The 15183-nt window shown below is 43.4% G+C and overlaps 2 protein-coding genes across 12 annotated transcripts in view; one reads left to right on the forward strand and one right to left on the reverse strand.

Annotated features, from left to right (window-relative positions):
- LOC135394754 (cGMP-dependent 3',5'-cyclic phosphodiesterase-like) overlaps nt 1–11271 on the forward strand; it is a 164307-nt gene extending 153036 nt beyond the window's left edge. For all 11 annotated transcript variants that reach the window (XM_064625684.1, XM_064625686.1, XM_064625689.1 and 8 more), the window contains 11 exons: nt 9–131; nt 571–641; nt 749–874; nt 1435–1522; nt 1592–1639; nt 1728–1802; nt 1870–1969; nt 4755–4867; nt 7121–7266; nt 7894–8078; nt 9437–11271. In XM_064625684.1, coding sequence (XP_064481754.1) covers nt 9–131; nt 571–641; nt 749–874; nt 1435–1522; nt 1592–1639; nt 1728–1802; nt 1870–1969; nt 4755–4867; nt 7121–7266; nt 7894–8078; nt 9437–9447 — 1086 coding nt within the window. In that variant the 3' untranslated portion in view covers nt 9448–11271. The remainder of the gene's footprint in view (nt 1–8; nt 132–570; nt 642–748; nt 875–1434; nt 1523–1591; nt 1640–1727; nt 1803–1869; nt 1970–4754; nt 4868–7120; nt 7267–7893; nt 8079–9436) is intronic.
- Nucleotides 10985–13823, reverse strand: LOC135394756 (GSK3-beta interaction protein-like). The gene is made up of 2 exons (XM_064625693.1): nt 13593–13823; nt 10985–12899 (listed from the first exon to the last, which is right to left on the reverse strand). Exons 1-2 carry the CDS (start codon nt 13596–13598, stop codon nt 12543–12545), a joined length of 363 nt encoding a protein of 120 aa, XP_064481763.1. The 5' UTR covers nt 13599–13823; the 3' UTR covers nt 10985–12542.
- Nucleotides 13824–15183: the final 1360 nt, after the last annotated feature.

The following is a 15183-nucleotide window of genomic DNA, read 5'->3' on the forward strand; positions in this document are numbered from 1 at the left end:
TCCTACAGGTTTCACAAGAAGATGTAAAGCAACTTGTCAGCAAGCCGGTCCCACCGTCATCCTCATATGATCCCGACTTCTCAAAATTCTCATTCACACCAAGGGTGATACCAGAGAAGACAACCACACTGGTAAGGCATTAGTTTAAGGCATTTTGTAGAGCCTGAAGTTTTTGGGAAACATGTATTTTTTTCGAAATTCGAGGGGGGGGTAAAAATTGGTAAATAAACGAGGTAAATAAATGCAAATTTGGGTGGAAAAGCTTCCCAGTATGCTAAATTTGGGGAGAAATCAGGCCCAGTCACCCAAAATAACGTTACTGGTTTGGTAGAAATGGTGATGTAACGGTATTTGCTGCCGAACAAGTTAGTCTGCATTCGTACAGACGTCTCCATGCGGGTAATTTGCCGGGTAAAAGTCGGGGTTTCACCCTAAAGAGGCAACCTTCAATTCGGGGTGCAAAGTCGGGAAAGAATTGAATGAAACTCAAAACTTCAGGCTCTAATTATGTTGCGCATTCAACTTGCCTACCCTATAAAGACATTCCGTTCCACTTGCTCTATCTTCCAGGTTGTAATTACAATGTTCGATGAACTAGGCTTTACAGCCAGGTGGAAAATTCCTAGGGAGTCACTGGCAAAGTAAGGATCATCTTTTGTTTTATATCATGCAAGATAATGAGATAAATTAAAGTTCTTGAGCAATGTGTACCATTGAGTTATATATGTGCCATCTTTCTACTCTGAAGGTTTGTGCTGATGGTGAAGAAAGGTTATCGAGATCCTCCGTACCACAATTGGATGCACGCATTTGCTGTCGCCCACTTTTGCTACCTTGTCCTCAAGAATCTCAGCCTCATGGGCACCTACCTAACGTTAGTATCTTTCAACTCCTTTACAGGGTGCTAGCATACTTGCCTAGACCCTCTGTTCCCAGCCCCTTGTGTTTTCTGGCCTTATGGTTTCGGTAAATCAGGGACACAAAAATTGGGTAAAATCTAGCAATATCCGGTGGAAAATTGAAAAGACAGCTTTCCTTCTTCTTTAGAATTTACTCCTCCACCCAATATCACCCGATTTAACCCTGTGTTGCGGCTCCGTAAATAAAACCCAATTTTTGCCCCCCTCCCCCGCACGATTTTCAAAAAAATATAAAACCCGAAAACACAGGGTCCTATAATGCACAGTGGCTAATGTTCTCCAGTGCCTCTATTGGTGGCTGAATTTGCATTTAGGGCAAGTTTTTTTTAGGCTCTTTGTGACGATGATGCAGATCTGAGTGTGAAAGCTGTTTTACTAGGTTTATCCCTAAAACAAACCAGGCTTTATTAATTGAACATCAAGATATGTGATTTTTATGAACTAGCATAAGAACGCGCTACAAATATTTTTTTGTTGCTGTGTTTCTTGTCCTTACGAAGCTTCTTAATTTCAGAGAACTTGAGGCTTTTGCTCTCTTTGTGGCCTGCTTATGTCATGACCTGGACCATAGGGGTACCAACAATTCATTCCAGCTCACCTCCGTAAGTCTACTTTTCCTTATTTAACCTGTATTCCTAGATTACCTGAAATTTATTTTTATTTACTTGCAGAAATCAATTTTAGCATCATTGTACAGTTCCGAAGGCTCAGTCATGGAGGTATGTAGATTGTGGAAGTGCATTTTGAGAGAGAGAGAGAGAGGATAACAGGCTATGTTCTCATTCAACTTGCATTTCTTATCCTCAGCGGCACCACTTTGCTCAAGCGATGGCAATATTGAACACAGAGGGGTGTAATATTTTTGAGAACCTGTCAAGGAAGGTAAGACTCGTAAGCAGTTTCTGCATATTTTATGAAGACTTAATTTTTATATGCTTATGCACGTTAGGAGTACACAGAATGCTTGGACCAAATGAGAGAGGTTATCCTTGCTACTGACTTGGCGCACCACTTCAGAATAATTGATGAACTCAAAGAAATGGCTGTAGGTGAGTCAGCATTCTCCTGAATGTGTACATCAATTTCAATTTATTCTTTGGAAAAACTAGTTTCTAGTAGAGGTGTGTCAATGTTCAAAATTTTGAATATGAACCGAATATTCGTAAAAGTAAAAATATTTGAATTTTTTCAAATATCATAGCAGCATACTACAAAGCTGTTGTGGGCTGTGTGCTGGAATCTGCACCTCGCGGTAGCAGCGACGAACATGAATAGTAGAACAGTCGTGGCTTTAGTTGGTTGCCAATGAACTCTGAACATTCATGTGAGGCCTACAATTTGGTAAAAATTCTGATTCAATATGGAAATTTTGTTGGTATTGAGCTGAACACCACTGTTCACCGTGCCGCACTGCGTGGACAACCATAACCCTCGTCTCGAACACTTTTTTTTTCCCTTCAGATATGTGGTAGTCAGCGATTTTTAATAGAATCATCGCGTGCGCTGACAATGATAATCGAGGAGTGGGACGTGACGATATTTCGATATATAGTTTCTCCAACTCCGGTGCCGTGCGACCGCGTGTTGAAAGTGCCAACTAGGACGACAATAATGCCACAAAGTCACTTGAAACTGTACTAACTGTTGTGAGAGGTGATGCAAAGATGCACATGACCTTAAGCCCAACATGCATTGAGCGATTTTGTTCGCAATTGCGACAGTTTTGAGGTGTGCGCACAGATTTTTGCTGTGCAATGAAAGAAGCGCTGAACAAGAGCGTCGAGGACTGCTGTTTCACTGCACTAATGAGTGAGAATGTTCCACCATCAGCCCCTGGTTTTCTGGTGCGGCAAATTCAAAATTCCACGGCACTGACTCGTAAATTCCGCGATTTTCCGCGGCAAGGAGTCAATGGCTGCTTGTAACGGGAAACACTATTTCTTTGGATAATGTGGGTACAAAAAGTATTTTATAAACTTCAGCATTACATGGTACCTTGTGATCTCCTCTGACAGTGAATGCTGTTGTCAGCTACAATCATTTTATACCTGCTGAAAGATATTTCAGCGTCTGCAAAGTTTATGAAATTGACAAATACTTGATCGAAATAGGCGATAAATTCGGAGCAAACAGCCTGATTCCATTCCAAAACCCAATTACCGTATTTACTCGCATAATTTGCGCACCTTTTCTCCCGAAAAATCGTAAAATTTAGGGGTGCGCAAATTGCGTTCGGAACGTTAATTCGTTACGACATTCAAATGACGAAAAATTTCAAAATTTTAGTATGTGGGTCATATAGGCTTTCGGTACAGCCTGTACTGACGTTACCACTGCATTGTGCGAGCGCAAAAGAAGCACCCAAATACCGCGCAAGCGCCGACGGTCGGAAGGCAAAACGGCGGCCCTTGTTCCGCTCATACCGGTGAAATACGTCGAGACGCTGCTGGAGGACGCCACTAGTCCGCACTTGGGAACCGAAAGCGCGCTATGTTTCATGACTTTCATCTTTCATGTTCGCAAACTTGTCATATTGTGCTGTAAGGTTTGCGGAAAGAAACGCTGGGTTCAGCGTTTCTTTCCGCGTTTCGTGGTTCGAGTGACAGTATCGTCCATCGCGTCAGCGGACCATCACTCGAAAATCAAACAAAATCACCTCAATATGATTTCGGTAGCACTGACAGCGTTGCGAAAGGTAATCGCCTACGGTCGCCGAGACGCGGGTGCCAAATATCCGCTCACGAAAACGCGGGTGCGCATATTATGCGACTTTTTACTTTGTCATTTTTAATGCTATCTTCATTTTAGTGAAATCTTCAGTGTCGGTTTCTGTATTTTGTTTATGTGATCTACAGGACTTGACTCCCCTCTTCGTATACGCTTCTGCTAAACTAAAGAAATATGCGATGCGCAAATTATCCGATGGCGCAAAATACGCGAGAAAATATGTCAAAGGGTCCGTGTACCTTGGAGCAGTTGCGAGCGTGCGCAGCACGCGCTCTTATCTGACGTTATTTCGCGTGAGCGTGCAATACTTCTCCTGCGTCGCCGCACGACGTAGTAACTGTCCACCTCGCACCAATCGCATCTTTCGACCCAATTGGATTTCCGCGGGATTTCGTGGAACGCCGCGAGGAACGGGATTCCGAGGAACGCCGCGAAATTTCGAGCGAAATAAAGGATTCCGCGCCAAACGAAGGATTCCGCGATGGATTCCGTGAAATTTCGCGGAATCGCGGAAAACCCGGGCCTTAACCATCACGAACGGTGGTCCCACGCATGACGTCACCCGTGAGAAAGGTGGTGAAACCGTGCAGTTTCTTGCCTACACGACACACATGTTGGGTACCTGACACAGTGCTGCATCTCTCTTCCAGGCAGTTTTTCAATTTCCTGTGTTAGTTGTCATTTTCAAAACCAGTTTAGTAAATTGCACATGGGAGCAGATGCAGTGAAATGCTACTGTTTTACCTTGGCTACAAAATTGTATGCTAGATTGTGCAAAAAATTTGTATTCCCAGCGATGACCTGTTCCGTAATTTTTCTCAGACCCTCAGGAAGTAAGGAATGCTGCTAACGCATGTACATGTTTTAAGGCAGAACGTACGCAGAGGCGAAGTAGCTCAGGTTCTCCAATGTGACTGTTCCAATCAGACAACGTGATGCAGGAGATTCCTATGTACCTGATTTAATGAGATAAATTCCTAAGCTAACCTTAGAAAACTGTCAGCAGTAACACGTAAAATTCAAAGTCACTGAACCCTGCCTGCCTTCGTCATTCGGGCTGGTGCTCCTCTTGCATGCAATTCCTCACAAACATATTCTTCTTTGCAGAGGGTTACAACTTCGACAATCAGAAGCACCACAATCTCTTGCGGAGCATGCTGGTGACATGCTGTGACCTTTCGGACCAGACCAAGGATTGGAGAAGCTCCAAGAAGATAGCGGTACGATTTGCTGCAATCTTGTTGCCGTTTGTGCTGGAGATGTAGACTTCCCCTCTGAAGCACCACACACACACACTCTAATGCTATTGGGTCAGATATCTCAACGTCCTTGTTTGATCCTAGGTATACAAGATTATGCATGTGTGGATGACCTTTGTTCTGAAACGTAAACGTGGCACAAAGGAGGTGTTATCTGTCAGCTGACGTCCAAGTACTCTAGATAAACTTCTCTGCACACATTATGGCCTTTTTTGTGAGAGGGCCATAAACTTGTCCTCTCGAATGATGTGCTTGAGCTTGCACGATAGCGCGTGCAACTATTGTGAACACAATTATCGACCGAGTCAGCAAGAAGTGGCTGACTCCGAGAGGCTGATACGTGCTCTGTTTAACAGTGCAGCCCTAGAACGGCAGTACCGAAAGTGTAAACAAAATGAGGATTGTACGCTGTATGACCTTGCGCTGCCTAATTTCATTGTATTTTGATAGGCACCTCTTAAATTATCTAAAATTGCGTATCTAATTATACTCCGAGACGACAAAAGAGCTACGGTCACTGAGGCATATCTCCGCCAGCAGAGAATGTGGTGCACACGTTGGCAGTGGTGGGAATGGGGGAACGAGAAGGTGAAAGGATGCCATGCATATGAGGAATCCGATTAACACGTTTATTAACGCTAATGTTCTGTGTATTGGCGCTAGAAGTATGCGAATGTGTCCTAAGTATGTGTTTGTCCTGTCCCCCTAGTTGTGCCCAGAGTCAGGCTTTTCACGTTATGGACTAAGTATGTCATCTCTGACGCGTGTTCTCACAACATGATCATATGTCAAAGTCAATCACAGATACTGTACTAAAAGCTCTGAAACAGCGATGAATGATGACTAGAGCCTGAAGTTTTCGGGAAATATTTTTTTCTAAATTCGGGGGGGTAAAAATCGGGTAAATAAACATGTGCACTAAATTCATGCGAATTTGGGTGAAAAAACTTCCATTATGCTAAAATCGTGGACAAATCGGGCTCAGTTATTCAAACTAACTGTAGCGGTTTGGTACAAACGGTGATGTAACTGCATTTTTCTGCCAAACAAGTAAGTTAGTGCATTCCAACAGACATCCCAGTGAGGGCAATTTGCCGGTTAAAAATCGGGTTTCACCCTAAAGAGGCAACCTTCAATTCGGGGTGCAAATTCGGGGAAGAATTGGGTAAAACCCTAAAACTTCAGGCTCTAATGATGACTAGTGTGTGGATAAATATGCACATAAAAACTTCCGAAATATGCATGCAACATATACATTGAAAATCTTCTGAATATGCAGTAAAAATCCTCAATATATGTAGAGCCTGAAATTTTCGGGAAATAGTTTTTTTTCTAAATTTGGGGGGTAAAAATCGGGTAAATAAATGTGTGCTATAAATTCATGCAAATTCGGGTGGAAAAACTTCCAGTACGCTAAATTCGTGGATAAATCTGGCTCAGTTACTCAAATTAACTGTATCGGTGTGGTACAAACAGTGATGTAACTGCACTTGTTGCCAAACAAGTTAGTGTGCATTCCTATAGACGTCTCAGTGAGGGCAGTTTACCAGGTAAAAATGGGGTTTCACCCTAAAGAGGCAACCTTCACTTTGGGGTGCAAATTCGGGGAAGAATCGGGTTAAACCCAAAAACTTCAGGCTCTAAATATATGTAATGTACTTCATTCTTCTCGGTACGAAAGCAATGCACCAAATGCCTATTTTGTTTATTTTTATTAAGTGCATAGTTTTTTAGGGATAACGCAGCAAAAAAAAAAAGCCGCCTTCGTTCTGCAGCACACATCAAAGAATGCTTGCACCACAGATATAAATCATGGAGCAGAAGGCTTTGCATTCATGATTGATAAAATAGCGTAAATAGATATCATACCATAGATACCATAGAATCCTTCTGGTTGGTCCGAAACCAAGACCAAAAGTGTTTTGTCATCAGCCAGATACCAGCCATCAGCCATATTGAGAAAAAGAAAAAAAAAAAGCTGCATTTGCATGAAAATCCGCACTCTAATGACGACACACACACATGGGTTTAACACCTTCTGCATAATGACTGAATACCAACACGCACAGTTTGATGTTGATTTTGATTTGTGAACGGAGTTGACCCATACAAGTTGACTTGTCCCAAAGTAGTGGTGAGCTGCTTTTGCAAAAGCTGACCACAGCTAAACCACGCTGTAGCTCTGACAGCATTGCTCTTACTTTTCTACTACAGGAGCTGATCTACAGTGAGTTTTTCTCACAAGGTGACCTTGAAAAGGCCATGGGAGTGAAGCCCAGTGAAATGATGGACAGGGAGAAAGCATGCATCCCTGAGCTGCAGATCAATTTCATACAGACCATCGTCAAGCCAGTGTTTGAGTAAGTTTCTGTGTGCCGTGTCCCACTGACGTGAATGGCAACACGTTAGAAGAATTGTCACGAAATAATTTCTACATGTAGCACCGTGAAAGAGTGTTCAATATAGATTTCAAGCTTAGTTGTTGCTTTCTTGCTATGAGTATAAGCTTTGCCACTGCAAGCAGTGAAATCCTGTGTGTGTGTGCTGCGATTTCTTCGATGTTTTCTTCTGTCTCATCTATCATGAGAGGCTATTCGGAGGCTACTGCTAAGCACTTCTGAGGCAACTGTTAACACATGCCAGGAGCTTAGAGGTTATAAATCACGTCACCTTCTAATCGTCATGTTTATGGCCTTGATCCCAGTATTTGTGTGACACCTCACATTATAGCCTTGAGTCACCAGAAGCACCTGATTTTGCTGAAATCACTGCAATGTGGGAGAACTGATGTTCTGAGGGTGGAACAACATAGAAAGGACAAATACATAAAAGGCAATGTCTTGTAGCAGTACATCGCATTCATACGTATCCCAATGTTAAGGACACATTTAATGAGACTTTCGGCTGAAAAACAATTTCTTCCAGCGAAATTTTTGCACGGCTGGTCACACCATAATACCAATCTGTGCACCACCCGCTGATTTCAGTTTGCTGGCTGAGATGTTTCCCGAAGCCAAAGAGCCTGCAGACGCTGTGGACCACAATAAGGTGTACTGGGAGAGGGTGAGCGACATCTGTCGACGGCGCAACGCCAACTGCACTTCATCCCTGGACATCTTCGAAGACGAGAAGCTGGAGAAGGAGGTGATGCTCTGTCTGGGGAAAATAGAAGGTACGGGACGTATCGGCTCACGTCGGTACTCTGTGGACCTGTGGTGTTAGTAGATGTGGTGCCTAGATTGTAGTTAGAGATTGCTTGAAAAAAAAATGCCAGATAAGGCTTCTGACACGAAAACACCTACATATGACAACTCTAAGCTTTCTCCAGTGTCACCAAGCCCCAAATTGTGACTGTCAAAATAGGAATTTGTGAGTTTAGAAATTTAGACGTACGAGCACTTTTCTTCGACAAAGGGAACATATTTCTACTGCGTACTTTGTTTTATGTTCCAACAGGATGCTCACTTGGAGATTATAACAAATGAACCAAAAAGAGGAAAGTCTGGGCTTGTTTTATAATGGCAGGAAGACCTGGGGGCACTAAGTGTCATTCTAATATGCAAATGAGTAGTTCTTCAATCATCTCTGATAAACAAGGATAACTGTCATTGGGCTGCAGCCCAGCGTGTGAATCCAGATGCACGAAGTCAATATAGTAGAATGATAAGGACTCACGTGTTGCCCATACCATGGTGCTCGATTATCTTTGCCGCACCTGTTATTGCTTTTGGAAGAGATACAAATAGATACAAACAGAAAATACAACGGAATGAAACCTACTGCTAAAGGTTCAAGCAGTGAAGAAAGCTTAGCGTGGCAGGATTAGATATCAAGTCTACACACGTTCACGTGCACAAACATCACGTGCTGCCCTTTTTTTTTTGGATTCTTGTCATTCTTCGGAGCCAAGGCTCTCACTGTCTAAAAATCATGTTGGTAAGCCCTTCCCTTATGACAGTAGGCACTAAGATCTTTACAACCTGACATCTAATTTTACCCCATTACATTTCTCCTCAGTCATCATTTTATCGCAAATTACCAGTCGATTGCAGAGACGATCGATTGTTATTGAGCATTCAAAAGCTCACACCTCATAGCTAGAGCCTGAAGTTTTAGGGTTTTACCCGATTCTTCCCCGAATTTGCACCCCGAATTGAAGGTTGCCTCTTTAGGGTGAAACCCGATTTTTACCTGGCAAATTGCCCTCACTGGGATGTCTGTAGGAATGCATTAATTTACTTGTTTGGCAGAAAAATTCAGTTACATCACCATTTGTACCAAACCACTACAGTTAGTTGAGTAACTGAGCCCGATTTCACCCCGAATTTAGCATACTGGAAGTTTTTTCACCCGAATTCGCATGAATTTAGTGCACATGTTTATTTACCCGATTTTTACCCCCTAATTTAGAAAAAAATATTTCCCGAAAACTTCAGGCTCTACTTATATCCCATCAAAGCAGCCGTCATTGTCAGTTCCAACAACGAGAACACTGCTTTTGTCACCTGAGCCACATGCCTTGTATTGCAGAACAAGAGTGAAGGAACACCAGGGCACGAAACCATGCAATTCTTCGCCTCCAGTCTCTCACTTCCGAGCACCCTTTGGATACCGGCCTAGAGCATTTGTGATAACTGCGTCACACTCACGAGACCACGTCGCGTGATCGCCTGCTCCAGTGTTAGGTGCACTTCCTCACATTCACTCTCGCTTCCACCACAACCTCGGCCACCGACACCTCCACCGTTCGTTCACCGCCAGTGTCGGCACGTCGTCTGCTTCCATCGTCGTCTGCACAGCATCGTGCTTCCGATCAAGGTTGCCAGGCAAAATCCTGGTAGGCAGCTAAGAGAGGGAAAGGGAGCGACGACGATTGGCCTCTGTTCGAAAAGGTGTGGGGACCAAGACTAGTTTTTTTTTTTTCTTCTTTTCCTTTTTTGAACAGCATAGACTACAGACGTTAGACCGAGGCCACTTCCCTCGGACCGTGTGCAGACTAAAAGGCACTGGTTCTTTTTTTTTACGGCATTTGACAAAGCGAAGGTGCTTAACCCGTGTAGATATTACTTTCATAGATAGCATAGCTCGTGTTTTCTACCTTATTTATATTTTGTAGATATGTATATTTTTTCTAGTACTCTTCATCCGCATTTTTTGTTGTTCTCATGACACTTTTTATGCAACCTGTTTTGTCGTGAACCTTCGGTGTTATCGTAGAGAAGGGACAGGAAAAAAAAAAATGCATGTACGTGAACACGTGCAGCAGTTGGTCCTGGCAACCTTGCAAGGAAGGTCTTTAGCAATACCCACACTTGTTAGTAGCAAGCCTACACCTTAAGCGTCGCTGTGACCATCTAGTCCTGAACACAAGTGTGTTTAGAAATGTCTTTATCATTGTTATTTTTTACACCTCGCTCACTGACGGTAGCGCCCTCACGCGTTTTTGTGCGTATTTGTAGTGCTAGCACATTTTTTTCTCCGACTGAACGCAATTCTCTTATCATTTCAACACCAAGTTTTAATTTTGATGAACGAAGCTGCCTTTCTCAGAGGGCACCTCTTGTAGAAACGTTTCCTTTTCACGTTATTTATACACCTGTACAAAATATATTTTGAATGTACAGAAAATGTATGATTGCCGTCGTTGCGCAGCAATGTGTACGATTTCCAGGTGTGGGAGTTACGTTTGTGACAGATTAACTTAAGCCTAATGTAAGCTCACCGTGGCATGTCCATTTCTCATTTGATATTGCACCAAAAACAGGTATATAAGCCATCCCACAAAGTGACTACAGAATGTTTTGACAAAGTATACCGCAACTGTTTTGTTGGCAAAAAAAGAACGAGCAAAATGTTGCCGAGGATTTTGTAACAACGTGTCGCCGACAAAAAAAAAAAAAAAATTGCTCCAAAGTAGGTAAACCCTGTGTGGTAGAAACTTAACCTGTCCAACACAGACATTCGAACATGCCATGCTCCAGTCCGTACAAATGTTAAACATGCTAGATTTGTATTCAGCATTTGTTAACAGCAACCAGGTCACTTGTTGATGTTGAAAGAATGGTTGTGAAAATTGAAGGGAATGTATATAAGCCTTTATTTTTTCCTTTCAATTATGTAAATATTGTTTCATTTTCACAAGCTCTTCACCATATAAAACACCAGTGGTATCACACCAGCAATGCATTTGATGCCACGCTCCGCTGCGGAGGTCGTAGACACGTCGAGGCCCCCTTTCTCGAGGACCTCTCACCTATTGTGTAAATGTGTAAATTAGTTTAAGGTACCAAACGAAAGCCTCGAGTGCTAGCATGGGGAGGCTTTGTCTATTTTATGTGTTAATAAATGTATCGACTATCCTCTTACATCGCTCTTTTTACTAACGTGTGTGCTTTTCCTGAAACGCTTGACATAGCTCTCTGCTGGTAGGTATAAAATCTTGAACACAGAGGACAAAAAAAAGGGGGGGGGGGACGTTAACGGATTTAGCAGGTGCAGACACAACCACATCTGCCAGTGTGACACCACCCAGGTACATTCATACTTTGGCACTCGTTCGAAGTTGTCAAAACAACACCACCCAATACTATGATGAAAGAGCTACGTATATTACAGGTACACAGAATTCAAATGACTAGAACGTGCAGAACTTCACAGATGCTAGACTGAGTTTCAAATCTTGTGCCTATTTCCTTGCATACAGGATGCACTACTGCTTGGAAGCACAGGTAAAACTTTCTAAAGAAAAAGATATTTCTAAATAACGTAAAAGTATATGCTATCAATGCACAGCACACGCAGTGGAATTACGTAACAAGTATGAGCTGGTAGGAACTTTGCTATGTTTCGAAAGACTCACAATTGGTCAAGCTGGTTCTGCACTCCCAGCACAATACTGCACGACTGAACAGAGGCTGAGCCTCGTACATGTACACCCCCATATGTGCTCTTGAGCAAACAAAACGTACAATATTATGCAAGACGAACGTAAACATGGTTGTACCTGTTGTGAGTATCGATTGCATGGAGCACTTTTTCTTTAGCTTCTAATCTCGGCAGCGTAATAAATAAGCACAAATGGGATGTAAACTTGGCGTGGACCTCGTAGTGTAGTTACAGCAAAGACGCTAGAGTAGGTAGCTTCCATGTTGTTCGAACACGGTGGGGAATGCAGGAGGGCGTAGACACAGTGTTTATATCCTCGAATTCCCTACCACATTTGAACATTACTAACATGCCTGACATGTGCTCTCCCTGCTTTCATATCGAATTTATTTTGCGGGACAGACAACTTCGTCAGCAAATAAAGTAAGTAGGCATGCATGAGTTTTGGATTGAATATGTTGCAGGTCAGACTTACGATTTTCAAGTTTTCACGGGATCAAAGATGGTCTTACACATTCTATTCTACATCAAAATTTCCTGCAGGGTCTTTTGAGGGCAAAGAACTCTGTAGTACCATGTGCAGCAAGTTTCTCAAATTCGTCTTGTCAGTAACACAGTATGAGGGCACTATAAGTCATTAAAATAATGTCCGCGAAAGCAGTGTCTTTTAATGAATGCGTACGAAAAGAAAGTGACTTTGCAGAGCAACACACCGGGAATATTCAGAGATTGCACGATGCACAACATCCGGTCAATGTCTGTCGGGTAAATTTTTAAGTTTCGCCGTAAGAGCAGCACCAAATGCCTCGCGATAGCGAGGACTCAGAGAGTCAAGAAGGGCGTTTATGGTCTCGTATGTCTTTCCGTCACTGATGTCCGTCGTGTCAAAGTTGTTGCCCACGACTCTGAATCCCTGACGTGTCATCGAGATACACATTCGCCTGCCTTCCTTTGTTTCGAGGTTGAAGTAGCTTGCGAGTCCACTCGACTGCACGTTTGCGAGGTGCGCGTCGTTGACTCCGAAGCGGATTTCGCTGATGATGGAGTTGAGTTCGTCCATGTAGGGTACTTCTTCGATGCCGTACTTGAAAGTGGGGTCATCGTCTGTCTGCATAAACGGTTTGGAAGTGAACAAGCAAAGGCATGAAGCAGTGTTTATCAGACAGCTGAAGGCAGGGGCGGATCCAGGGAAGATCCTCGGGGGGGGCCCCCCACTAAAAAAAAAAGAAGACGGGGGGGGGGGGGGGGGGGGGGGGCGCCATGTAGCAGGAAAATTCGCCGTGCGGCAGGAAAATCTGCCGGAATAGGGGGTAGAGGTATGTCTCGGGGGGGGGGGGGGGGCTGGATCCGCCCCTGGCTGAAGGGAGTACTGGCCTAAGCTGTCCAGTCAATGATAGGGTAATTAATTCGAGTGAATATTGAGCTCGTCATTTACCTAGCACAGACGCAAATTCCGTGATGAGTTGGAATAGCCACATTGTATAAATCATTTTGCAAGTAAATGAAAAGTGAAATTTGCGCAGAGTTCTTAATTTTTATGTGTGCCAGTGCATTCAGTCGCTGTTGACAAAACCGTTTTCGCGTACAAGCAGCATGGTGAAGTTTTCAGGGACTACTGTTGCTCCCAGCCTCCCACAAGAATGAAATGGTATCTCTCTTTCGAATGCATGCAGCAGCTCGCTTGAATTGTCAACTATGAAACATCGAGAACAAAAGGCACGAATGTGAATCCTAATTTAAATGTGAAACATGAAGCATGTCGAAAAAAGAAAATACTGTGAAACAAAAATGTCCAACTTACTGTCATGTTTGTCAACTGCTTCGCACAATACGATCTGCGCAGAAAAATGTCGATTTCGAATGCAATTGCGACATCCGATGATTGTAGCAGCAAGTGCTCCACAATGGTTAGTCCCTAGCAGCCAGTGATCCGTTTATGTGGTGCAGAAACATACCGGCAACCCGCACGATAACCTTCGAATCTTCGAATGAAAACAAATATTTGTGGACATCGCCCATATTCGTAGTCTCTGTCATTATCCATCAGATAGCGCCACAAACTTAACTCAACTTTCGTCTGAGCGTCGAGAGGTGGCGCCTTGGCGCTATTAGCGCTCCGCATAAGTAAGGCGGGCTTTTTAGCGGACAAGCTACACGCTCGCAAAAGTCGAAAGTTTAGTGGATTTCTTGCGTGTATTCCAACACTTCAGCTCCAAGTGTTGGTAAGTTGCGTCAAGTACTTGGAAGGATAACATTGGTCTTCTTTTTGCGCACTGTCGTGTGTTAAGGGTTATAAGACTTGCGTGGCGACTGAAGCTCACGTACTTTGCGAAACAACATATAGGAGCTAGGTGAACTCGCGACCAACGGATATTACCGCATTTGGCAAACCCGACCCTCTCAAGTGTGGCATTTTTCATGATTAAAGCAACCAGTACAGCATGACGATGGTCTGAAGTCACGAACACTGCGTTTTAGCTGTCATTAGTCCTGGAAGGCCAACGTGCACGCTGACGCCAACTTCGACGGCGTTTAGCGTTAGTCACTTGTGGCACTCCTTACCAATGTACGAAAATGATGTTCCATTTCCAATATTTCTTTAAAAGAGTTCATATTTCTTGCACAGTAACAGTCACGCGCTTAATCAAGAGAAGTTTATGCGTATACAGAGAGCCCTTTTCTGTAGCAGACGACAAAATATCGATGCGCCCTTCGGGGTCGTCGTCTGCGGTCTGCTTCGTTGTCTACCGCGTTATGAGGCTCTCTATCGTGTATGAAACCGTGTCATACATGTGTCATAGACGTAAAAAAGTGTCGATAAGTCCTTGTCCTCGTGCCACTTTCAAAATGTATAATATACCGAAACCAAGCTCGTTCCTTTTCACTCCTTTTCCTTCATTTGTTTCATATTTGGGACTAACATCTCCACTTTTTCAATCAATCAATCAATCTCTGTGCTTTGTTACACTACGGATGCGTTACACGCTAATGTTTCAAAACACCTCTGAGTGCAGAAGCAAGAAAGCAAGTGACAAGTCACGGTATACAAAAACGAATGTTTCATTTAGTAGACAAGCATGCCAGCAAGTGTAGATTTTCATTGTTCCTTTTTCTTTCTTTTTTAAATTTGAAACGATGCATGGAGCAAAGCGAATTATATTTAGCGGCGTCTGAGGGGCTTCGCGAAATAAGACCCATAAGACCTGTGCTCGCCCTGCCCTGGTTCAGTCCTTGCTCACCATATGCCCTGCAAGTGCCCTAACCAGCTTACATGTAGATTCAGTTTAACTTAGGAAGCAATTCAGATTTTCCAGACAGAGAGCATATGCGCAGCATTAGTCCATTGAAATCTGTTGGATGTGCAAAGAGCGGTAGCGCTTAACGGAAAACAA

Source organism: Ornithodoros turicata, chromosome 5, assembly GCF_037126465.1.
Source record: "Ornithodoros turicata isolate Travis chromosome 5, ASM3712646v1, whole genome shotgun sequence".
NCBI classification, from domain to species: domain Eukaryota; kingdom Metazoa; phylum Arthropoda; class Arachnida; order Ixodida; family Argasidae; genus Ornithodoros; species Ornithodoros turicata.